This window comes from Corylus avellana, chromosome 6 (genome assembly GCF_965113065.1).
Source record: "Corylus avellana chromosome 6, dhCorAvel1.hap1.2, whole genome shotgun sequence".
NCBI lineage: Eukaryota > Viridiplantae > Streptophyta > Magnoliopsida > Fagales > Betulaceae > Corylus > Corylus avellana.
The window spans coordinates 27193727-27218625 of record NC_142495.1 but is presented as its reverse complement, the minus strand read 5'-3'; the positions used below and the strand labels follow the sequence as shown (position 1 = coordinate 27218625).

The following is a 24899-nucleotide window of genomic DNA, read 5'->3' as shown; positions in this document are numbered from 1 at the left end:
TAAATCCCATTTCTACCTTGTGTGAACGGCAGGAATCCTTCCCAATATTAGAATATTGAAATAAGGATGTTCATATGAATCAGTTAAAATTATGTTATTTTTCTCCCTTACAATATGCTTCAAAAGTTAGGAGTAGACATGTAATAAATCGATCTTCAGCAAGGGCAGTGTGATAAACTTCCCCAAGAAGTACGAAACCTTTTAAAAAAAACCTTTCTTTAATTAAAGCGATGGTCAGTAGATTTGCTGTTGACCAACTCCATGGATCTTTGGCTACTTCCCAGAGTTTTAAGCTTTCTCTATTCATAATATATTTACAAAATTAGAAGACGTGTAAAGGCTCCATTTGCTGGGTCTATAAGCATTTTCTCTATTCTATTCAGTTACACTTTCTCAAATCAATGAAACATTTAATTATGAACATAAATTTCTTCTAAATGGGTCTATAAACATAGTCATGTGTTCTTTAGTATATAAAAATTATAATAAAATTATTAAAAAATTATGTGTTTTTCATGTACTAAAAACACAAGTGAATTAAATAAATTAAATTTCTTTGACTCGATTTGAAAAAGAAGTTCGTCCAAAAGTTTAAAGCTGCAATCCTTGCAAACTAAATAATTTTGGTTCAGCTTAATTTGAATTAAAGTATAAGTTGTATAACGAAGCTGGAGGTTGATCACATGCCCCTCTTCTTGAACGAAGTGTTCCTGCATTTAATATTGGAGGATGAATAATACCGTCCATTATTAATGTTTGAAAAACTGTATAAAATTTTTTTGGCAGCATGATATCTGGATCTTCTTTCATTTCAAATGAAATGACCAAAAAAAATTATATTAAATTTTATTAATTTAACAGTGTTAAATTTAGAAAATCAATGAATTTCCTCCCCCCATTAAACATGGTATTATCCACTGCTATCCAAAAACAAGAGGGAAACAAGCCCCCACATGAGACAATCTCCTTCCTAGCCAAAACAAAAGGCAGAGCTACACCATCCAATACCCACATCATGAGAAGCTAGAAATTCTTCTCTTTGTCAAACATGGCAGCGTCTTCACTCTCACTGAACTGGGTTTCAACCACCTCTTGCAAGAAGGTCAGTGCATCAATTGGTTCCCTCTCCACATTCTTCTATTCAGATTTCAGACTATGTATTTCTATTTCCCTCTCAGTGAATGAGTTGTGTACTATTTCCAGTTGAACTTGCCTCCTTCGAAGGACTTACCAAGAGATGCTGCCTTTTGCTTTCGCAACACCATCACATGCTCAAGGGAGACAGCCTCAAGTGACGAAAGTAAGACACCCAGATGAATTCTAGCTCTTCACACTTGTTATGCACTTTCTGCCACTCTTATCTGTGAGGAAAGTCGTGTTTGAGAGATAACTAGATTGATTTCTTTTCGATTTTTGGCTTAGAATGAGTTGATTGCCGTTTGTTCTAGGAATTACAAGTGGGTTTCTGTCAAACTGATATTTGACAAAAGAACCCTGATGCTTAGATGATTACTTTGGCTAAATCTGTAATGGGTTTGTTAGAATGTTTATTATATCCTGTTCTATATGATGATTGAATTTAATTCAAACCCTATAAACTTGGTTGTTCAGTGTCTTAAATGATTACCTTTATGAAATTTAGGCAATTGCAAGAGAAGGCTGCTGCTGTTGAAAATTGGAGCACTGGCTGCAAGTGCAAGTTTACTCCCTGCAAGTTCCCTTTTTGCTGAAGGTATCATGGTTGGAAGTTATTTCAATATATGACTTGTAAGTTTATGTCAGTATGAAGCAATTTTGTAATCTCCATTTGAAATCTCTCTTTGCTTGTAACAAATAAGTTGTTATCCTACCCGTGTTGCGCAGAAATACCGAAGAACTATCGAGCTTTCGTTGATTCTGCAGATGGGTATTCTTATTACTACCCGGCGGATTGGAGGGTAAGATAATCTCATTATGAAATGGAAGCCTGAATTTTGGTTGTAAAAATAATTCATCTTTTGTATTGTTCAGGAGTTTGACTTCAGGGCGCATGATTCTGCATTTAAGGATCGATATTTGCAACTGCAAAATGTTAGAGTGAGATTTATACCGACTGTTAAAACAGACATCCATGATATGGGTCCAATGGAAGAGGTGAAGAAATGCAATTTTGCAGAGTCTTTTATGTTTTCAGAAGACTCTAAATGGTCTTTGACAAGTTACTATGTTTAACAGGTAATTTACAATTTGGTGAGACATAGATATGCTGCACCGAATCAAGTAGCTGATATAATGGAGATGAAGGAGGTTTGTATCTTCCTCTTCACAAAGTTCCTCTCAATTTAACTCCAAAATTTGCAGGAAATATATAATAATGTCTATCCAATGGATGCAGAAAACCGTTGATGGGAAAAATTATTACACCTTTGAGTATGAACTTACATCTCCGAATTTCTCTACCACTTCCTTTGCAACCATAGCAATTGCAAATGGTAAGTGCCATTATCATAATGTTTTGTACCATTTGATTTGAGTGCTGCCATCATCCATCTTACAATACCAGGAAGATGAATAGCCTTGAGATTAGATCACGAGTTTACCTGCTATCTGAAGCATAACTGTCAATATGCAACACACTGGGAGGACATGTTATCAATAAATAATACCAACTTGCTCTTTCTGCAGGGAGATATTACACGCTGATTGTCGGAGCAAACACAAGACGATGGAGAAGATATCGCGAGATGCTTAGAGTGGTTGCAGACTCTTTTAAGGTGCTTGACATATGAAGTACGGTTGTGGAGCTGGCAATCTCCTATGTGAAAGTCATTATTTGTTTTTGTTTTTGTTTTTGTTTTTTATTGATTGTTAATTTGCAATAAATGTATATATTGAGCAAGAAAGTCTCCTACAGAAATCATCACCACCAAAATTAACAATCAATCTGTATGCAACTCCAGGAGTTTATGCCATATAATAATAAGCAGGACATGGGATGCCTGTTGTTCATGCCGTAACAACATGCTCCATGAACATCCAAGTTAGAGAATGATGCAGTGCAGAACGTAACTTCAGATTACACTGAATCCAACAGTGGGGGGAGCTTCTTGTTCTTGGCACAGTATAACTTGCGGGATCAAACAGGCAAAACTGAATAGCTTGTAAATCATCAGTATTTATATACAAAGGTTACAAGTTTTTTTTTTTTTTTTCCTCTTGAACTTTCTACATTTTTCACAAAGGGAAGTAAAACTTACTACAAGAAATAAATTTAGCGTTGAAGCTGGAGAGAGGTCAAAGAAGTTTACTAAAAATGTAAAAAGAAAACCACACCTCAGTAAAAAAAAAAAAAAAATACTAGAACTAATTCCAACCCACTTTCTGCTTAAAAAGCAAATCAATATACCATGGAGACGAAGCACAATGCCAATCTAGTGATCATCGCCTCCGAAAGAATATGCATCCAGCCCCGAGAGCACATCCCCAAAGGCCAACCGATTCCAAAAACCCTACTTCTAAAACCTACTTTTGAACAATGTAACTAGCACAGCCGCCACTGGATACACCAACTCACTCTGCAACATAAAAATTGTAATAAGCCTCAGCAGTCTCATTCCTCTCCCTGCTGCTGACTCAGGACTCCCACCAACATTATAGGAAAACAACCATCAGTATAGATATATCCAAGAGATTCAAAATGAGCAGAATGAGAACCGTAGATGAGCCAAACCCAAACAATCACAAAACCCATTCTTCTAAACAAGTCGATGCTGACGCAAACCCTTCCCGAAATGAGGTTGCATCAAACGGACATACAGACCATTCTTTGCCACCAAAGAATCATGGGTCCCTTCCTCTACAATTCGCCCCCCATTCAGAACTACAATGTTGTCTACATGCCTCATCATTGCAGCTCTATGGGCTATCAGAATGGTTGTTTTGTTCCCCATGATCAATGTATCTAGAGCCTCCTGCACCACTCGACTTGACTCAGACTCAATGGACGAGCTTGCTTCATCTAATAACAATATGGGTGCGTTTTTTAGCACTACCCGAGCAATTGCAATTCTCTGTTTCTGTCCTGGGGTGAGATCCACACCCCTCATTCCCACATGTGTGTCATAACCATGAGGCAAGCTGCTGATGAAATGGTGAGCATTTGCTATCCTAGCAGCCTCTTTCATTTCAGCTTCACTAGCATTGTGCCTTGCATATATTATGTTTTCCCTTATGGTTGTTGAGAAGATAATTGGTTCCTGCTGAACAAGACCTAGGTGGTTCCTCAACCATCTCAAATTATAAAGTTTCAAATCTCGCCCATCCAGTAGTACTTGACCAGAAACCGGATTATAGAATCTCTCCATCAAAGATATTATGGTGCTCTTCCCAGACCCTGAAACTCCCACCACAGCCACAGTTTGTCCCCCGTTGACTTTGAGACTGAAGTTGCTCAATACCAACAATTCTGGGCGAGTAGGGTAACAGAAATCAACATTTTTCAACTCGATGCTCCCATATACATTCGGTGGCTTCAATGCTGAGTTATCATCTGGTTCAATCTTAGGCACTCGATCTATGATTTCAAATACTGAAGTGAGAGACTTACGACGCTTAAGTATGTAAGGAGCCAATCCAAAAGGCTCCACCAGTGCAAATGTTGCAAAAGAGAAAACCATATACTCCTTGACAGCAGTAGGTAGATCCATATATTTATGTTTTACAGAATATGCGGTGTACCAGAGGAGAAGGGCATTACAGGCAAAAAGTAAAAACTGTGAGAAGCCAAATGCAAAACCAATGGCCATTCCGTGAAGGAAACTCTGTTTAAATATTTTGTTTAGTTGCAATCTGTAGAGCTCCATTACCTTGTTACCAGCACAGAATGCTACAACAGTGTATATGTTTCTAACTGCATCCTCAAGGACCAAAGATGCCTTCCTGTGCATCTCCTGGATTCCCCTTGAAAATCCAGCAAGCCACAATTTCTGCAAAATATTTAAACAGTGCTTTTTATAAATTAAAAAATTAATTAATTAATTAATTATTATTTTTTTTTTTTTTTAATAAAAAAAACGAATATATGAAAGTGAATCATATAAAATGAAACTCAGCACCAAGTAATTATTACATCCACGGAAAACAGATATATAAGAAAGGTAGAGATTTCACAAATCCAGGCAGGTCAGTAAGGTTACAAATTGACCAAAAGATCAGACAAAATTAGATCCAAATATATAGACAGTGTAGCTGTTAATCACAATATTGACCTTTTTTAGGTCACCACAATGCCAGTGTTGGCAACTGTGTTTAGGACTTTGAAAAGCACAGTCGATATTAAAGGAATATGTCAAATCAATTTCAAAAATCATGGGTTTGTTATGTGTGTTTGGGGGAACCCACTAAATAGAAATGATGCATATGCTTATAGTTGTGCAGCCTGCACTGCAAGTGTTGTTAATCACAATATTGACCTTTTTTAGGTCACCACAATGCCACATTGTTGGCAACTGTGTTTTAGGACTTTGAAAAAGCACAGTCGTTATTAAAGGAATATGTCAAATCAATTTCGCATGGGCTTGCTATGTGTGTTTGGGGGAACCCACTATATAGAAATGATGCATATGCTTATAGTTGTGCAGTGTGCACTGCAAGTGTGTGCATGTAAAAAGCAGATACGGGTGTGAGGTGCATGTGCGGTTTTTGTTAGGTGGATTGGATAACATAGGACAAGAGAATTATTGAGGTCACCATTCACTGGCAGTTATTGGTGGCGGCTGAGTGTGTGGGGTGGTTTTATGCGGATGACACAAGCTTTTGTGGTGGGACTCATAAGAAGTGATGGATTTTGATTTAAATAAATTAAAAGCTTCAATGGAATACACTTATTGCCTATTCTTGCATCTGGTGTTTATGATTTCCTACTTCAGCATTCTAGGTAATTTGTGAACACTTTTGTGTTTATCTCAAATAAGTCATTACTTGTAGCTATCTGAAAATAAGAAAATATCAGGGTTTTCCAGGCATGCCAAACAGCTTTCATGTCATTTTCAGTGTTCCTATCAAACAGTGGAAAACATAAAAGTTACACTGAACATTATTAAAAATAAATAAAAACTTTTCTGCCTACAAGTCACTTTCCACAAAATAAAATATAGCCCTTGAAAATATGAAAGACCTTGAAGCTGATGAAAAGGATATTTATATACAAAATGGGCTGATTAATGAATTTTTTATTCATAAAAGAAAATTAAAGAATAAGTTTAAATCACAACTCAACTATCAGTTCAAGTATTAAATAAATTTGTACTGGGAGGCAAGTAGATATGGTGCAAACCTGAGCAATGGCAGAAACAGTGAGAATCGGCAGGGTCGCCAAAGCCACAAGTGCCAATCGCCATTGTAGCAACATCCCAATGAGAACAGCCACAATAACAGCAGCACTGTCCTGTATAAATATGGAGAGCCGGTTGCTAAAAGCAGCTCGCACAAATGTAGCATCATTTGCCAAACGCATGGATAAGGTGTCAGCACTGTTTTCCTCTTCATCGAACCATCCAACTTCATTGCGCAACATCGCTGTCACATTGTGGAAATATATAAGGTAATGTGAATAAACAAAATTTCATGTCTCAAGAGAACTACTGGGAGATTAAGGAAAGAGCCAAGCACCTGAGAACATCATTCTACGAACTCGTTCAGTCATCTTCTCCCCCATTATACCAAAGTAGAAGTGCTGCAAAAAATTGGCAACAACTGTCACTATACCCATGCAGGCAATGATCAAGCACCATTTGTCTACTTCCTCCCGCAAGTGATGGCCTTCATGTTTATAGTATGCCGTTACTATAAGTGCTATAACATAAGCAAGAAGAGGATTAAAAGAACCAAAGATAGCAGCACCGGTGCTTCCTAATACAGCATAAAGCCACTCTGCCAAACTAAGCTCTGCCAACCTCCAAAATGATGGTGCTTCCCGATGCTGTGTATTTTTCGCTTCCTTCACTTTCACTGGAACATCGTCAGACTGACTATGTGGTCGACTAAAAGTCTGTGAATGTGAACGTTCATTCTTGGGATCAGATGTCAAAAGGGGTGAAACAGGAGATTCAGGGTCGGAACCATTTGATGTTTGTCGATGTGCAGACTGAACATCAATCTTGGGCAACTCCGGTAGTCTCATTTCAAAACTATCCTGCCTTCTTATCGATGGTTCCTTATCTGCTGCATCCAAGGGCTGACCATTTTCCAGCATCTTCTCTGGTGGTGGGCTCCCAGCTCTGGGTGATTCCTGAAAGTTAAAGGTGCTATCTGATGGTCGGAATATGCCAGGAACTCTCTGGAGAGAGGGCGATTTGACCATTTTAGGAGATGATGGTTCTTGGAAGCTGTAACTTGCTGAAGAATCCTTTTCAATTTGGAAAGCTGCAATCTCTTTGTAGTTTCTTAATGGCATCCTGGATGTGGTTACATAAACAGAAACCATACATGCAACTTAGCATAAAGAAAAGTAAAAATAAAAAGAAGTCCAATTTAACTTTCTAGCAAACAAGCCCAAAAATAAAAAAATAATTATCTTCACAATGATACAGAATGCTTAAATTTATTATTGCAGGTTATTCACCCGCAATATCCATGTCAGCAAATGCATAGTTTTCCCTTGTATTATACCTTCTAGGAAGTTTTGCTGCTTCTTCACATTTGAGAAGCTCTGCATATAGGCCGTCCAGGGTCAATAATTCATCATGTGTACCCATTTCAACAAGTTGACCCTCCTCCATCACAGCTATGTAATCAGCATTCCTGATAAGACTAAGTCGTCGAGCTATTATTATAGTTGAGCGTCCTAACATGAGGAGATCTAGAGCCTCCTGAACAGCTCTTTCAGCTTCAAAATCAAGTCCGCCAGTAACCTCATCAAGCAGAAGAATTGATGGATTTAAAAGTACCGCTCTAGCAATAGAAAGTTTTATTTTCTGCTCTTCTGTTAATGCTAACCCAGCCCTACCCACCTGAAATGAAAAAGAGTTACTTAACTTGAGACCATAAGAACAGGAAATGATACGTATCAGACAATACCAGGAAACATAGGTTTGAGTTAATATTTTCTTTCAACTTTTACCTGTGTGTCATATCCTCTCTCAAGTGAGCTGATTAAAGTATGTGCATGTGCTATTTTAGCAGCTTCTTCAATTTGATCAAAGGTAGCATCCCGCCCATAAGCAATATTGTCTCTTATACTCAAACTTAGCAAGGCAGGCTCCTGGGTAACTAGTCCTATTTGGCTTCTTAGCCATTCCAGTTTCAGGTTCTTAATATTTTCTCCATCCAAGAGAACTTCTCCTGCACCACAGAATAAAAACAAACCTTTGAAATGTGCAAGCATACTAAGTATTTCCATGGAACTTTGCCAAGATACATGCACCTTTTTAAAAGGAAAAGAATATGGCCAGACCCACCAACCCAACCCAGCACGTACACACACCCCCAAGAAAAACAGAAAAACAAAAAACAAGAAGGAAAGGTAAAGAATAAGACAATCATACCTAATGTAGGATCATAAAACCGCTCCATGAGTGGGATAATGCTGCTCTTACCAGAGCCATTTCTGCCAACAAGTGCCACAGCTTTCTTAGCAGGTACAGTGAGGTAAAACCCACTCAAAATAGGGATTTCAGGACGAGACAAATAGCTGAAATATACATTCCTAAACTCGATAGTTCCTTGTACTGAAACTGGGGTAGTTCCATCTTGATTAACTGCAGAGGATGATCGGCTTATCATCTCAAAAAGTCTATAAGCAGCAATTCGTCCTTGGTCAAATGAATAGAAGTTTGTTGCGGCTTGATTCAGTCCACTATTAAAGACAGAAAAATGATACGTAAGAAAAAATGGTTGAAATGATTTAGTCAGGACACGACAGTTTAAGCAAAATACTTACAGGCCGCTTAAAATTATAGCAAATAGGGCTGTTATAATTTCACCACCATGAGCTTTTTTGCTTCCAATTAGAAACCTTCCCACCCACAGTTGTAAGGCACAAGAACATATAGCAAGCCCATACGTAAATCCAAGACCAAGGCCTTGCACAAGGCTTATTAATATACCATATCTCAGAGTTGCTTGTAGTGATGTTGCATAAGAATACTTGGCCAATGTTTCATTTGTAAATGCATACAATGTCCTAATATAGGAGACTGCCTGCATGATTAAAAAATGATTCACACTTCAGAATCTCTTGCATTAAATACTCCAAAAATGACCACAAGTATAATTCAAAACTGTTACTATATTTGAACTATTTACCTGCCACTTCATAACAGAAAAATTTATACGAAATAAGATGCGTCACCATTTTCAAAAAAATACATGCTGAAAGTACTGGACAACACAACAGCAGAAAGCTATTTCCTATCGTGTTTCAGAAACCAGTTGTTGAGAATGAAAAGAAATTTTCTAAACACTTCACTGCCCTGATTTTGAACATTGATGTTAACAAGAATAAACACATTCCCCAATGTGCCTTCATGCTGTTTTTTATTTTTCTCCACAAAATAAAAGCTGTTTTCAGAGAATAGAACCAAACATGCCCTTTACTTCTTTGGTTATTGACAAATTACTCAGGGAAAAATGAACTGCACAAGCAAGCTCTTCAATGACCACCATCAGTCAATTATAGTATTTAACCAATACATATACAGAAAGAACAAAAAATTAATAAATGCCAAAAGTATTTTTTTAAAAAAAAATGTTTGTAGACATCAGTTAAAAATTATAACGGACATATACTTCAGTTACCAGGTACCAATCAATATGTTTATTTATCCATAAGTGCATGACAAATATAAGCTTAGTCTTACAAGCACTCAATTTCTCCTAATCTGTAGCTGTTTTTCCAAACATTCCCTGAAAAGTGCCCTTAGGAGCTACACAGCCAGCAACTATTACAGTGCTTCAGGGAGAAAGTAAGCCTAATCTTTCTTCCTTTTTTTAAAAAATAAAAATAGATCACCCTTGTAATAGTCAGATAGATGTTCTATTCTCAATTACAGAAAAAAGGATACATTGATGGTTTTGAGTAACATAAAGTAACGGCAGCATCGTCAGACCCCCTCAACCAAATCTTACTTCTAATCCTTAATATCACCTTTGCAGCCAACTCAACAAGGAGATAAAGCCACTAATTCACTGAGAGGGTTATTCCTGGGCCTAATTCCAAATGATCCCAAAAGGAGAGAAGGGAACTCGGGAGATTATACAGAAGCACTTTGAGCCATTTATCTGCAACTACTGCTAACAGATATGAAGTTTTCATCAATTAAGCAGAAAGCAAGCCACTTGGACCAGCGTCTCCCGACCAAAATCATATATTTAAATAGGTAAGGAAAGGTCTCTCTCAAGGATCTTGAAAAAATTAAAATAAAGGATAAAGTCCACATACCACCTTAAACTATCACCCACCCTATTGTAAATGTCCCCCTCGAACAATAGATTGAGTCCATGTCCCCCACCCCCCCCCCCCCCCCCCCCCCCCAAGGCCAGCAAAAAGACAAAAATGACATTAAATTTTTTTTCAATAAATCAAAAATACCCTTATAAATTAAATTAAAAAAAAAAAAAAACTAAATATTTATTAAAAAAAAAGTTAAACACTCATTACCCTCCTGTGGTTTAAAGACTTTATTTTTTTCCAACCTTAGTCTGGGGGTGGCCGAGCCACCCCTAAGGGACTTGGAGGTGGTTTCAGCCACCCCCACTTGATGAGAGGGGGTCTCTATGCAACCAACCCAACCAGAGGAATCGGATGACCACGGGGCGCACTGTTGTTATCCCAGTTTTTTTTTTTTTTTTTTGAAAAAACTTATTAGACTTTTGCTTTTCTGAAACACTTTTCAAAAAGTTTAACAAGCAATCTTTTTTTTTTTTTTTCCTGTGGACCTCACAAACAACACTTTCCAAATGTGGATCCCACCGAAAACATTTTTCAAATCACCTTTTCAAAACACACTTTTCAAAAAAATTAGCAAACAACACCATAGTTTTCCTTTCTGTTTCTTTCTTTCTTTCTTTTTTTTGGGTGTGGGGGGGGGGGGGAGGGGATATGTTAAATGGAAAAAAGCAACATAAACAGACCTGTTCAGCAATGCTAGCCGCTTCAGCATATGCATCTTGAATATTCTCGGCAAGCCTGTGAAGAAATATATTTGATATTCCTCCAGCAGCTACAATGAATGGACCGGTGGCTAGTGTTATGAGTGCGATCTGCCAACAGTTGATAAATCCAAGAACAAGACCACTGAAAAATGTAGCCATATTATGGATATAATTTCCAACCTGTATCATGAGAGGCAAACAAAAAGATTAGACAAAACAATGTATCGAGAGAGAATTTATATTGTAGAAGAATTAAAAAATAAAAATAAAAATTATGCGTGAAGCAATATGTTAGATCTTTACATACTTTTTCACTAAGAGCCGATTGAATAAGTAGCACATCACTCAATACTTGGCTCACAATGTCCCCATTGTTCCCATAGGTATCAAAAAAACTCATGTCCTGGTTAAGTAATACTTGAACATATCTTGACCTGATGACAGCAGTCTGCCTCTCCCCAGTCAGAATCCAGCAAGAAACCTCTATTACACAAAACGAGTTAGTACTGAAGGTCACAAATAGGATACAAAAACAGGAATGCAGCAATGCTAATTATGATCAATAAAATTACCAATCCAACCAGCAGCAAAAACGCCCACAGCAATATACACGAGTGTTAAAGTAAGCTGCAGCAAAACAATAACACAGTTAAATGACAATAAGTTCATGTCTTCAACTTCCAGTTCATAAATGAAAATATACAAATTTTCACCTTCTAAACCACATGGAGACACTAACTTAATAAATTGCACAATGGATGAAACACCAATATGCCAAGGACCATAACAGAAGGCCGTTACTTACAGTAAAGGGGAGAAAAATAGCAAAATGAGAATCCAAGCCTCAAAAATCAAAACCCACCTGTTAACTAGGTATTAGACTTCTTCTGCCATATAGAAATGATATTTCACACTATATTACCACTTAAAATGGCAAAAAAAAAACTTTTTTCTTTCAGATAGAAACTTTAGTACCGAAGGAAACCCCACAAGTCATGGACCTGCATTGTTTTTTTTTTTTATAAGTAATATTCAAGTTTTATTAAAAGCGTAAGGCGCCCCTACGTACACTGGACAAATCCCTGCATTGTATTTGCAGTTTACAAGTATCTCAGTCATTGCTGTAATGTTTTTTTACTGAATCATTGCAAATTAATTTCCGGTACAAACTTCAAAAATTACGTACTTTATGGACTGGAATATTGTTTATACGTATCGGTCATTGCTGTAATGTTTTTTGACTAAATCATTACAAATTAATTTCAGGTACAAACTTCAAAAATTACATACTTTATGGACTGGAATATTGCTTATACGTATAGGAACATGGGTACATGATATTGAATGTCATCCAGGTCAAGGCGCAAAGCTGAGATTTTCCCCAATAATAAGATGCAACTAGTATGTATCCTTCATTTTTTTCTAAGTAAGGTTGGGCGCTACCCAAGTACAACCACTATGCAGATCAAGAACAAGAAAAAAGAGTACAAAAATCTGCAAAGCTAGAGACATGAAGAAGGACGATAGCAGAGATCCACTCCAATAGGGATTTAAGAAAATAAGTCCGTACATCCAAGCTCGTTCTCTCGCAACCATCGAAGCTTCGAGCACTCCTTTTCTCTCCAAATGCACCACAATAAAGAGAGAGGAATTACATTCCAAACAATAATGATATCATTCCAACTGACCCTTCTTTTCCAACAAGCCACAATATCCACCACTCCATCTACGCATAATCCACTCTACCCCAAACATCTGAAAAACCATAATCCACAAATCTCTTGCAACATCAGAGTGAAGAAGAAGATGATCCGGGGTTTCCCCACTCTTATTACACATAGTATGCATCCTTCATGGTTAAACCTTCATACTTTCTCATCAAAAAGCAGGGGAGAAAGAGGAAAAAATAACCATATGAAGAAAAAAGTGACTAAAAAAAATTCGTATTCTTTCAACCAGGCCTAGCCCCGCAATAAATATGCTAAAGTATATGATACCCACCCTCCAGACAAAACTTACTCAAACAATAAGCCATTAAGTACTTAGCCAATTCCAGGTATGCACCAAGTGAAAGTGTTGCAAGATGTTACTCTTCCTGTAGTTTTATGACCTTTTTTCTCCCTCACATAAAATGTTAGGACAACTCTCCCATTATTTGAGAAGCAACTGATGCATTAGATACCAAAGGATAGTCCCTCAGAACACGATATTTCTGTAAACAAGCCACTATTTTTCATAGTGAAGTGATGAATATGGCATCTGGAAAAAAGAAGATATTGAATGTTTCATATAAAGTACAATAGCAAAGGTTAACCTAAAATAGAAGTTTCACGGAATGCAGACATTGGATGCAAACCAATAATACCCCATCCAAACATCTGCTAGTTATGTCTTCTAGAGACCATAGAAGGCTTGTTCTAGAGTAAATTGGCCTAAGGCTCCTCCGAGTACACATGTATATGTAAGAGAAGGAAACGTCAGTCACCATATAATACTTACAAACAGCAGTCTATTCAGCTACGTCGGGTTAGTAATTTCAATTCTTGAAACCAAAAAACGGAGAAAGCATGACTCAGAAGAATAAGTTTATAAACAATCTTTCATTCTCTTTACAAACGAAAGAAGGGCAAACAAAAGCAAAAATAGCAATCAATTTGGCATCAGTAACTTCCCAATCACAGCACCTTTACAACAACCTACATCTAATTTATGAAAAAAGAATAGAACAACATTATGCAGCAATGAAGACATGCAAGCCCATCATATCTTATTCCCCATCAACTCAGGAATACCTTTATAATTTTTTTACTTTTCCTTTGCTAAGTAGGAATACCTTATAATTTTAGAAGAGAAGTGCTAAAGAGCCAAAAGAATTGTCCAGAATTTTTTCCAAACTGACGTGACAGAATTCCAGCCACCCCTTGAATTTTCATTTTAAAATTCTGCCACGTCAGTTTGGAAAAAATTCTTGACAATTCTCTTTGGCTCTCTAGCACTTCGCATTTTAGAATGATAATATGAACAGATTATCTTTCCTTTTCAAAATAAGTGTATCCAAATAGAATAGATTGTGCAGAATACAGTAATATAACTTCAGTTAACTTTTTTTGGATGGTTTGGCCTATAAAACACAGGTTCCATTTGGCTTTAAATATAAGGAATGAGCTATTCAGTTTCAGGCGAGGATCATAACAAAATCTGCAGCACCGAAGCAATTGTAATCTCAACTTATAGATTTTGATTAGCCCCCATACATTTTTGGATATGTATATAATATTTCCATATATGTACTTAACCAATTTTTACAAAGTAATATAACAGTGCGCGCTAGATCCACAAGCCAAAAATAAAAAGAAAAAAACAACAACAGTAACATAACAAACTCAGCACCGAAAATCATGAGCCTATTTTAGTACTTGGTAATCATGAGCTTATTATAGTATTTAGTTATCAATCAAACAGCGCAACCAAAAAGAATCAAACAAACTCAAATTCCAAATATTTTTAATCTGTCTTTGGTCACCTGAACTCAACACGATTAGTCGCGTCAAGCTTAGCTACTAAAACCAAGCCTAAAACTCAAAAACCCTAATTCCTACCATTTGCTACATTTTCTCAGCAACCAAACAAACACAACACAAATATATAGAACTCCAAAATTAGGGTTTCAGAAACTATATGAAATTACCTCCCGAAACCTCTCGAACTGCTCGTCGTGCTTTTCGGGGTCGATCTTGAGGACGTGGACGATCTTGGCGAAGTAATGAAGGTAGACGACAAGAGCGGTGCCGTGGGCGGCAGCGGCGAACGAGCCGACGATCATAAGAGCCCAGTCAAGGCGGTCGGCGCAAGCGAAGAGACGCGAGAACGGCACAGCTGCAGGCGGCGGCTCGATCTCCTCCATCTCCTCCATCACCTCCTCCGGCTCCACCTGCTGCCCCGCAGTCTCTGCGCTCTGGTCCATGTACGGCGACGGAGACTCCGGCGGCTCTGACACCTCCGACACAGGCGTCAACGGCTGTATGTGCGGTGGGGACCACCCGAATAGCCCCCTCGAGACCATCATCTTTCTTCGAAACCCGAACCCGAACCCGAACCCGCAGCTGAAGCTCACTGAGTCACTATCTGGAATAAGCTCAAAGCAACAAATCCCTCTAAATTTAGCAGATCCGCTAAATTTAGAGGACGGATTGATGTATCTTTTGAGTTTTGTATGCTACGCGCTTTGCGATATTTCTCTTTATCCTTCCATTCTTTTCTGCTTTTCTCAAAAGCAAAAACAGACAAAACGGGGTCGTCGCGGGTGGGTGTGCGTGGTTCGGTCAAACTAGGCGGACAGAGAGAGATAGAGAGACTAAAGGGAAAATGTTTGACTCACCCACGCCTTTTCTTTCTTTCCTTGTTTCTGGTTAACGGCTAAGCGCCGGCGATTTGTTGCGCATTTGGATATTTCGATAACCGTAGCCGGCGATTAAAGGCGAGAAACGTGTGTCTCGGTGTTTTGGTGGTGAGGGTCAAGTTGGTGGTGGACACCTGGACGGGGTTTGGTGGTGTTTTGGTAAATTTCGGCGACGAATGATGGTGTTGGTAAATGTGCTAACAGCTGTATAAACGAGTGGTGAATTTACGTTCAAGTCCTTTGGGAGTGGGGCTGTGAGGCTGTCACGCGTGGTGTTTTGCGGTGGCTCATGAGACAACTCGGGTGAGGCTAGTGTGCGTGTCTCTTGTTTATTTTTATTTAAGTAATATTTTGGGAAATAAAAAGTGTGTGTTTAGAATTATAGGAGTATGCGGGACATCATTGAGATTGGATGAACTTTTTTGCTGCCAGTCCATTTGCTCTGTTCCCTCCCCCGTCTTTCTCTGTTTTTTCTTTTTATATTTTGGGTTGGCGCCTTAGTGGCAGTGTATTTATTTATTCCATTTGCTATTTTTTTTATAAGGAAAAAATGGTTTCTTTTTTCTTTTCTTTTTTTAAGTAAAAAATAACATTAAAATATATTTAAAAAATAAAAGTATACATATAAATATAAAAAGTTAAAAATTGAAGAAAAAAAAAACATTTTTTATTTTTTTGTTTTTTATATTTATATTTATAGTTTTAATTTTTTCTTTTTATTTTATATTTTGTTATTAAAGGGGACACGTGACGCCTTCTAATTAGGCATGGCATGGCAATGCTGTTAGAAATTTAACATAAAATAAATTAAATGACCTATTTGATAACAATTGAAACTTTATAAAGTAAATCGACAAAATTTATACTTAAGAAGTGATTTGATAAAAAGATATACTTTAGGGAAATTAGAGAAATTTTGTTGATGTTGCCAAAAAGTGTTATTGAGTACAAGATAAAGAAAAAAAAATATGAAATTGATTTGTTTAATCAACAATGCTTTTATTGGATAAAGTTTTCTTCCTACGTGGGGGTGGAAACTTTTTTTAATTTATAATATTAAATTGGCATATATTTTTATAGCGTATGATTTTTATGTGTGTTTTTAAAAAAATATATGTGATAATCACATACTCTATTAATCATATTAAAAATGCATGTAAAATACATGCTCTCTATCTCTCTCTCTCTCTCTCTATATATATATATATATATATGTATATATATATATATCTGTTTATTTTGTTTATTATACTTAGTTTAAGGAATATCTCCCAACTCAATTTGGAAAAAAAAAACCTTTTTTGCTTTCATTTATCTATTTAATTGCCCTTCGTATTTTAAAGCATATGGATTAATAGTTATTAAGCAATGCTGTTATAGTAATGTTATTATTTATATTCATTTTTCATGTGTTGACATTGTTTATGTTAAATGGTTTCTTATGTCAATCACTTAAATACTAATAATAATAAATAAAAAATACTTAATACACATCATGTCAGCCGATGAAAAATAAGTATAAAGAGTATGATTACTCTCGTGTGATTGCCATTGGAAAAAGATTTTAATTATCAAGTTGCCAATGAAAATGAGTTTTGATGGAGTTTTTTAAACTCCATTTTCTGATTGATTATTAATGAGAAGTCCCAATATTAAAAATAAATAAAAAATAAAAATAAGGATGAATGTGATGGCAAATAATCTAACATCACATCAAATAAGTTTATTTAATATAAGCTATTAGCTACCATCGACAATATGCATGATAGAGACAAAATTTCCCCTAATATTCAATGTTAGTCATCAAATCCCTTCAAAAAGGTTATATAGTACAATTCTACATAACAATATTATTTGATGACAATTGAAGATTTTGTGTAGTTCTTAAGTTTATCATATAAAAAAACACATACATACTAACGAAACAGTTTCCTTTTATGGTATAGATGTCCTATAAAATTAGCTTGATACTTTAAAATAATAGATTATATAAAATTATGTATTAATTATCTTGTTTTTTATGTTAACAAAACCCATATTCTAAGAGCGGTGGAATGTTGAACCCTAAATGGTGATGGTCCCGTAGTCGAAAAGCATCACTAACTTACGTTCTAAATAGAATCACCGTGTAAGGCTAAATAGTTTTGGGTGAACAATAATAAAGTAGTATCACGAGGGAAGAGAAAAAAAAATAAAATTATATCGAATTGTGAAATAGAACGTAAAACTGTAAGCTTCTAAACTGCTAAACAGAAAAGCTGGGACACTTTACATAAATCAACAAAATTGAATGATTAATTCCATCAATTTGCTGGAAATCTGTTTGCCAATGATATATTATATTAAATATGTATAACTAAAAAATGATTAAAATTTATATAATTTTTTAAAATTCAATTATCTGTTGAATACATGTGATAGACCAGCTTAGAAAATAATAATGATTTTTCGCTTTTTTTTTTTTTTGTTTTTTTTTTAAAATTTTCACAGGGACCGACTTCTGGACAGACAAAAAGCGGGTCCAAGTCCATGCAACCGGGTCAACTACCAACGAATACGGGTGTCAAAAGACCCGCCCACATTGCAAGCTCCGAATAACGGATAAGTGGACCAAAGCATAGAAAAAAGATAACAAGGTCTCCACCACAAAGCCCAGAGACCCTCTTTTTTCTAATGCCTGCACGGTTCACACGCAAACGCACCAACAATGGCGTCTCTGCAAAACTCACTGTTTCTCAACTCTTTCCCTCAGGTTCTCAGTCTCTTTCTCCATATTCTCCTATCCCGTTTTGTTATATTGTTTCCTCACGCGCTTATGGCTCAGTTACAGAAGCACAGTACGTTGCCTTGCTGTAAAAGAGGCGGCATTTCGTTTCTGGTCAGAGCCGAGCAAGTAGGAACGTCCTCAAGAGTGTCTCCTCCTCAAGGTAAATTTTCTTTTTCTTTTAATTTGATTTATGATTATATTAATTGGGTTTCTTCATTCTTGGCGTTTACTTAAAGAAAAAGCAGTAGAATCATTTTTCTTCTTTTTTTTATTTTTTGCCTTTTAATTTGGCAGACAGAACTGGGAGGCGACAAGTGGTAGCTATTGGAACAGTTGCCCCTTTGGTTTTTCTTGTCAATCAGAATTACAAATCGTGTAAGAATTATTAATCTGAACGTAGGATGAATGTTATTTTTGTGTGTGTGTGTGTATTAAGGTTGTCATTCAAGGAGTTAGCCTGTCCATATCTTTGTACTAACATAGTGATCATCTAGGAAAGCAATGCCTGCCATTTGTGCAGTGCAGCGGTTTCCTTAACTAATGATGGCTGATATCCTAAGAGTACACCCTTGATATGGCTCAGTTGCTGCAGAAACTAAGAAGGGATTTCTGCCGGTCACAGACAAGAAAGATGGATACGAATTTATTTATCCATTTGGGTGGCAGGTGTGCTTTGCAAAATTCTATCTGCTTCTGTTTTGTCTGCTATATCTGTAGCTCATGTCAGTCTCTTTTAGTTGATCTATCAGTAAACTGCTAAAATACCAAAAGTTAAGAGTAGCTCCTCTATGCTGTCTTGGGAGTTGGCAGGAAGTAGTGATTGAAGGCCAAGACAAGGTTTTCAAAGATGTCATTGAGCCATTAGAAAATGTAAGTGTGACTCTGATCCCAACAGTCAAACAGGACATTCGAGACTTTGGGCCACCAAATGAGGTTAGCCTGTTCTGTGCATTTAACTCTTTAACCACTTTTTGCTTTGTCTATTTCTTAAAGTTTTGTTCATATTGGAGTTTGATAAGGTTGCTACTATTCATTATAAAACGATCACAGGTTGCTGAAACTTTGATAAAAAGGGTCTTGGCCCCGTCTTCCCAGAAAACAAAGCTAATTGAGGCAGTAGAGGTTTGACCCCCTCCATAAGTTGGGTTAATCTTAGATATGCTTTATATGCTTTTTCTCATGCCTAAGACACTGCTATGTAATATGATATTCCTTCTATTAGTCTTATCTCTTCTTAAAAATCTTGGTCATATTTGAGTTTGATTCAAGTTTATTCCATTACCAGTTTGCCTCAGTACTTCAGAAAAGTATCTTAGTTCTCCTCCGAGATGATCACACTTGTTTGTTTTTAATTCCAATATAACACTTACCTCAATAAAATTCAATGCTATATCATGGTTCTTCAATTTTGCATATTTGGCAGACAATTTAGCTTGAATCTGTAGCATTTACTGCTAAGGTCATTAGGGGAATGAAATTCTACCATTTCTCGAACCATACTTTTCACAAACGTCTGTACTTGACACTTGCATGCACACATAAGAATGGAGGACTTGTTCAACTATTACTTCTAAAATTATCGACTGATTAGTTATCCTCTGTATCGTACAGCATGATGTTGACGGGAAAGCATATTACACATTTGAGTTCGTTGCTAAGGCTCCAAACTACACCCGCCATGCTCTCAGCACAATCTCCATAGGCAATGGTATGGTGCACTTCCTATGTTTGTGTATGTTAGGTGCATGAGCAATGCATTCTGTATACTTCTTATGACATCCCATCCCAAGAAGTTGGGTTTTCCATAAGAGCTCCATCCAACCAATTGGGAGTATTTGTTCAACTTGGTAGTGTCATTTCATGGCATGCTTTCACTGGGCTTAATTTTCTCATAGAGTAATACTACTCTTTACGCTAGATTGTTATACCGACTAATGTAGCATTAAAGGCCTGTCGTTAGTTTACTATTGCAGCAACATAACACCATTTCTGTCTCCTATTAGATTTACTACTGATTTAGGAAAGAGCTATCTGATCCTATGGATTAAGGACAGGTCCATACAATTATGCTCTAGCAGTCCCTTCACCACTTTGAATGTCTTTTAGAGGGCTAGAATTACAACTCACTAGGTGATATGAGACTGATAACCCACATGAAACAACTCTTTATACAAGTGTATACCGGTACATAATTTTGCTTTTCATTGAGAATCACATTGACAATGGCAGGGAAGTTCTACACTTTGACCACAGGGGCCAATGAGAGGAGGTGGGAGAAGATGAAAGACAAATTGCATACGGTTGTGGATTCCTTCAAACTTTTCAACGTCTGATGTGGTCATTCAATTTTCTCGTATCAGATTGGAAACAACCACTTCTGAATTGCAAAGCACCACCATGCATTTTCCTCAGTTGTTTAGCAGCCCAAATACAAGCCAACAATTATTTCTTCCCCCTTCTTTCATGCTTTCTTTTGTGGATTTGGGTAAAGACGGAGCCTTGTTCAATTCTAACACGATGATGAGGTGTAGCTATAGTACGGACTACTTATTGTTTCAAATGAAATTACAATGGAGGTTATAATTATGTGCAGGAAAGCATTTTTGCCATGATCAGTCAAATGTTATCTGTCAGTTTTTCCTTTTCTGGACAAACTAGTAGAAACTGTGAAGTAAGTAAGTAAATTCTCCACCCGTATTAAAGGTCCAGATGGCCCTATAAAACTTAGGGACATCAAATTTATAAGGAATTTATAATAAAAGCCTTCAATATTCCTTGAGGCCATTTTTTTTTTTTTTTTTTTTTTTTATTTTTTTTTATGTCATTTGGTGTAAAGCTTCTCTAAAGTCTACTTGATAGTCACTCGAGTAGGGCGTGGCATGATTGGTCCGAGTGGCATGATTGGTGTATATTCCTGGCTCGTGTCCCTAGCAACATCTGATCAACCACTCAAATTAGGGTTTTTTTTTTTTTCCCCTAAGGTTCACAATTCTTTAAAATGAATTGCAAAGTCAATACAAATCAAGACAAAATTGGTAAGTTATAATTAAGAAGTTTGACGGTATAATTAAATAAATCAATTTAAGACTAACTTATATAGTCTAATACTCATACCTAACTACGAACCCAATCTCATACCTAAACACAAACCCAATACATGATTTTTAAAACTAAAAATTATTAACATAACCCACAAACCCAATACAAAATTAACAGGTTAAAGTTAAAAAATCTAACCAATTTAGATAAATGAATCAAATCAAAGTAAACTTATATAATTTTATATCAATGTCTAACCCAAACTAAGTACACAACTACGAATTGCACACCTAATTTTTTCTTCTTTTCTGCTAAGCAGAGTGTTGAGATTTGACCTAACAAACACTATAATCTAATTCATAAGGAGAACGGATATACAAACATCCTAACAAGCCTGTACGTATGCAACATCAACTCTCCAAAATTTTACGTCACCAACTCATTCACCAATGGCATAAAGGAATGAAAGTCAAGAATAAACTAGTTCCCCTAATTCCTTGAATAGGGCAACGTACACAGAATACCAGGCAAGTAAACATTAAACCGGGTGATCTCAGATCACCTTAAATACGACGGTTAACCATTTTTCCATCCTGTCATGCGGCAAAAAGGGGCTACTAGAACAGAAAAATTGCAATACCACTAGAAAACATATTCCTAATTGGCACACAATCGCAATAGTGTATAGAAAATATAGTTCCCAGTACAAAAATTTAAAAAAGCAACTAATATTGGAGTACTAACACAATGTCTCATTACTAACAAAACTGTCATAGCAAGATCAGAATCACTTTGCTCCAGACAAACGGATAAAAAATTAGATCTTAGATGATGCCAATCTTGTTTGCAACGTCCAAGGCATCATAGTCTGGTGTCAACCTAACATATGCCTTCTTAGTTCCATCAGGCCTGCATCACAAAAATCAAAGGGTTGGTATATGCATATAAAAAAGTGTCTCGTTTTTTCTAATCTTACATGAAAAGAATAGCTTTGAAGAACAAGCAGAGATGTAAAAGGACAGGCTATGAAGTTGCACAGCCCTCCACTATATGTAGTATCGCAGATTTTTTGTATGAGTGGTTTATTAAGTTGCATAGCCCTCCACCATATCCGTTAAATATAAACACCAAAATCTTAGGTGTCGAAGAAAGAAATTTACCTGATCAAAGTGTTCACTTTCTTGGCCTGAATGTCATACATCTTCTTCACAGCATCTTTGACCTTTTTCTTGTCAGCCTTGATATCAACAATGAAAACGAGGGTGTTGTTATCCTCAATCTTCTTCATTGCAGATTCAGTAGTCAGTGGATACTTGAGAATCTGATAATGGTCCAACTTGTTTCTTGGTGGAGCACTGATACGGGGATATTTGGGGTTCCTGTCCTTCTTCAATGTCTTTGGCCGATGGAATGTGACTGATGTCCGTATCTTCTTAGCTTTCTTCTTAAAGACTGCACCTGATTTCACAGCCTTGGCAGCCTTCAAGGCCTGAGCCTTTGGATCACCCTTTTTCGCCACATCACCTGCAAAAAGATACAGCATTAAACCTAAGTACAGCAGGTAAGCAGAAACATATATTGCCTAATACGCCACAAGTAGGAGAGCATAGCGTGAGGGATGCCATTAATTTGGCTACAGTAATCATAACACAGAGATATATGTAACAAATTGATACAAAAAACCATATAACAAGAATCCCTATATATTAAACTACTTTTCAATACCTATTGTTTAACTGCAAGAAAAACACAATGAGCAATAACGATCTCAAACAAAAAGAGCACACCAACATCATGCAACTTCTATACATCTTCAGAGTTTTCACTTTTCAGCTTACATTCATGATTCAACAGTAAAATGTAACAAGAACCCAACCCCCCCACCCTATATCTTTTTCTCAACCTCAAAGAAAAAAAAAAACAAAACAAAAAAACAAATATAACAGGAAATCATGAAGCACCGTACCAATTTTACAGAGAGCATTCAAATTATGCTAAATGTCCATAACATATCATATGGGCTAGAGGCACGATTGAGGCTGACAAACACACAGCTATTTAAATTCGTGTGATCCTTACACATTATCCAATATTTAGCAAATTCATAGTTAAGACAAACACATGGTGAACATAACACGAACGTAAATTTCTTATCATTGGTCAAAACAGAAATCCACAACTTGAATCTCATCTACATTGGAAACCCAGCAACACATACATAACTTAACAATGGAAATATAATTTTTTTTTAAAAAAAGATGGAGAAAAAAATGTACCTTTAGGAGCCATTGCACAATGAAGAAAACTCTACCCAAAGCTCTTCCTTACCTAACATAACAAAATTACAGCAAGAAAAAGCGTTAGCTTCTAAGAATATCAAATACCCATTATAATTTTCAGATCCATTTCCAAAACTAAGCTCTTTGCGGAAGTTCTGAGCAAAACACACACACACACACACACAAAGCTCTCTCTTTTTTCTCGAAAAAGTGATTTTGAAGAGTGATTAAGCACAAAAAAATGAAAGTAGCAGCACCGTGAAATGGGATTTTGGAGAGAAATACAGAGAGGGGTCGTAACCTGAGAGAGAGACAGAGAGGGCTGCGCGGCCGTAGAATAGGGTTCTCAACTGGAGAAGATGGACGCTGCTTTATATACAGAGCTGAATTACTGATATAACCTTGTTTCATTTCGGATAGAGCATAGAGCCCTAGCCAACGCTATGGGCTTGCCTTTTATTATAGCAACACACTTGGGCTTGTTCGAAAGCTTCCACACTTTTCTGCCTATTTGGAAGCCCACGTTTCTATAGCAAAATAAAACTATATATATATAAAATTAAAACAAAAGTGTAAATTGATACAATGATATTTATATTGTCTAATTGATATTATTTTTCTTTCTTTTATCATTTTTGTGTTCTTTTATTATTTTAGTAGTCCTATTTGTATCACAAATAAGATTAGTATATTTTCTTTTTTGTTTTTAACACTTAAAAGCATTTCTAACCTCCTCACTAAATTATTTTTTTGGCTATTTTGGTAAGCCAAATCACTAAAAATCACAAAAAAAAAAAAAACCTCTCTATAGCCTCAGCAAAATATTAATTTTTAGTGAGTACTGTTTATTCACTAAATGAATAAAAAATAATAAATTGTTTCTCTCTCCCTCCTTATTCTTTGAAAAAAGTTAGAGAGAAAGAATAAAGCAATATTTGAAAAATAATATTTAAATGTAATAGTGAAATGTTAGAATGCTAAGGTTGCTGAGGGTGTTTTAAAAAAGCAGGTAGTTAAAATGAAGAAAAAAAAAATTAACTATTTTGGTGAGTAAAATTTGGTGAGGCTGCTACTACTCTCTTTAAAAAAAAAAAACAAAAAACAAAAAACAAAAAAAAACAAAAGCATGTTTGTCTAGAAGACTAGAGGGAAATAAGGATATATAGTTCGTGAGGTGGGTTAATCATGGGTAAATAGTTGTATTCAATTGGGTTAATCATATAATTCCTTCTTGTAATGCTGTTAGTGCAATTGTCAGATAGAGGTTTAGTTGTAAGTTTGTTAC

The 24899-nt window shown here is 36.3% G+C and overlaps 4 protein-coding genes across 7 annotated transcripts; 2 read left to right on the top strand and 2 right to left on the bottom strand.

Moving 5' to 3' along the window:
* Positions 1 to 948: 948 nt before the first annotated feature.
* On the top strand, positions 949 to 3029 carry PNSL1 (PsbP-like protein 2). Its single transcript, XM_059602710.1, has 8 exons — positions 949 to 1102; positions 1204 to 1300; positions 1643 to 1732; positions 1864 to 1937; positions 2011 to 2133; positions 2215 to 2286; positions 2375 to 2471; positions 2665 to 3029. The coding sequence occupies exons 1-8, from the start codon at positions 1049 to 1051 to the stop codon at positions 2766 to 2768; spliced, it is 711 nt and encodes a 236-aa protein (XP_059458693.1). The 5' UTR covers positions 949 to 1048; the 3' UTR covers positions 2769 to 3029.
* LOC132188289 (ABC transporter B family member 20) lies at positions 2912 to 15645 on the bottom strand. Of its 2 annotated transcripts, XM_059602708.2 has the most exons (11): positions 14819 to 15645; positions 11703 to 11757; positions 11438 to 11613; positions 11110 to 11310; positions 8918 to 9177; positions 8523 to 8833; positions 8099 to 8319; positions 7648 to 7988; positions 6649 to 7433; positions 6314 to 6555; positions 2912 to 4964 (listed from the first exon to the last, which is right to left on the bottom strand). In XM_059602708.2, exons 1-11 carry the CDS (start codon positions 15194 to 15196, stop codon positions 3735 to 3737), a joined length of 4200 nt encoding a protein of 1399 aa, XP_059458691.1. In that variant the 5' UTR covers positions 15197 to 15645; the 3' UTR covers positions 2912 to 3734. The 2 variants fall into 2 exon arrangements, with proteins under 2 accessions (XP_059458691.1, XP_059458692.1); XM_059602709.2 differs by lacking the exon at positions 14819 to 15645 and having other exon boundaries at positions 11438 to 11611; positions 11703 to 11742.
* A 2534-nt stretch (positions 15646 to 18179) lies between these two features.
* On the top strand, positions 18180 to 20905 carry PPL1 (PsbP-like protein 1). 2 transcript variants are annotated; one of them, XM_059601551.2, is made up of 8 exons: positions 18180 to 18281; positions 18360 to 18456; positions 18591 to 18671; positions 18880 to 18962; positions 19107 to 19229; positions 19347 to 19418; positions 19908 to 20004; positions 20526 to 20905. In XM_059601551.2, the coding sequence occupies exons 1-8, from the start codon at positions 18237 to 18239 to the stop codon at positions 20627 to 20629; spliced, it is 702 nt and encodes a 233-aa protein (XP_059457534.1). In that variant the 5' UTR covers positions 18180 to 18236; the 3' UTR covers positions 20630 to 20905. The 2 variants fall into 2 exon arrangements, with proteins under 2 accessions (XP_059457534.1, XP_059457533.1); XM_059601550.2 differs by having other exon boundaries at positions 18354 to 18456.
* Positions 20906 to 21953: 1048 nt separating this feature from the next.
* Positions 21954 to 23978, bottom strand: LOC132186926 (large ribosomal subunit protein uL23). 2 transcript variants are annotated; one of them, XM_059601047.1, is made up of 4 exons: positions 23916 to 23978; positions 23612 to 23663; positions 22496 to 22859; positions 21954 to 22244 (listed from the first exon to the last, which is right to left on the bottom strand). In XM_059601047.1, the coding sequence occupies exons 2-4, from the start codon at positions 23622 to 23624 to the stop codon at positions 22160 to 22162; spliced, it is 462 nt and encodes a 153-aa protein (XP_059457030.1). In that variant the 5' UTR covers positions 23625 to 23663; positions 23916 to 23978; the 3' UTR covers positions 21954 to 22159. The 2 variants fall into 2 exon arrangements, with proteins under 2 accessions (XP_059457030.1, XP_059457029.1); XM_059601046.1 differs by lacking the exons at positions 23612 to 23663; positions 23916 to 23978 and having other exon boundaries at positions 22496 to 22893.
* Positions 23979 to 24899: the final 921 nt, after the last annotated feature.

Coding starts and splice junctions, on each gene's coding strand:
- PNSL1 (XM_059602710.1), top strand. CDS start 1,049: ATGGCAGCGTCTTCACTCTCACTGAACTGGGTTTCAACCACCTCTTGC. Junction 1,103..1,203: donor CAACCACCTCTTGCAAGAAG/GTCAGTGCATCA, acceptor TACTATTTCCAG/TTGAACTTGCCTCCTTCGAA. Junction 1,301..1,642: donor GACAGCCTCAAGTGACGAAA/GTAAGACACCCA, acceptor TATGAAATTTAG/GCAATTGCAAGAGAAGGCTG.
- LOC132188289 (XM_059602708.2), bottom strand. CDS start 15,196: ATGATGGTCTCGAGGGGGCTATTCGGGTGGTCCCCACCGCACATACAG. Junction 11,758..14,818: donor AGTTCGAGAGGTTTCGGGAG/GTAATTTCATAT, acceptor GTTTTGCTGCAG/CTTACTTTAACACTCGTGTA. Junction 8,834..8,917: donor GCTATAATTTTAAGCGGCCT/GTAAGTATTTTG, acceptor TGTCTTTAATAG/TGGACTGAATCAAGCCGCAA.
- PPL1 (XM_059601550.2), top strand. CDS start 18,237: ATGGCGTCTCTGCAAAACTCACTGTTTCTCAACTCTTTCCCTCAG. Junction 18,457..18,590: donor AAGAGTGTCTCCTCCTCAAG/GTAAATTTTCTT, acceptor TTAATTTGGCAG/ACAGAACTGGGAGGCGACAA. Junction 18,672..18,879: donor CAATCAGAATTACAAATCGT/GTAAGAATTATT, acceptor GATATGGCTCAG/TTGCTGCAGAAACTAAGAAG.
- LOC132186926 (XM_059601046.1), bottom strand. CDS start 22,878: ATGCTGTATCTTTTTGCAGGTGATGTGGCGAAAAAGGGTGATCCAAAG. Junction 22,245..22,495: donor AAAGTGAACACTTTGATCAG/GTAAATTTCTTT, acceptor TTTGTGATGCAG/GCCTGATGGAACTAAGAAGG.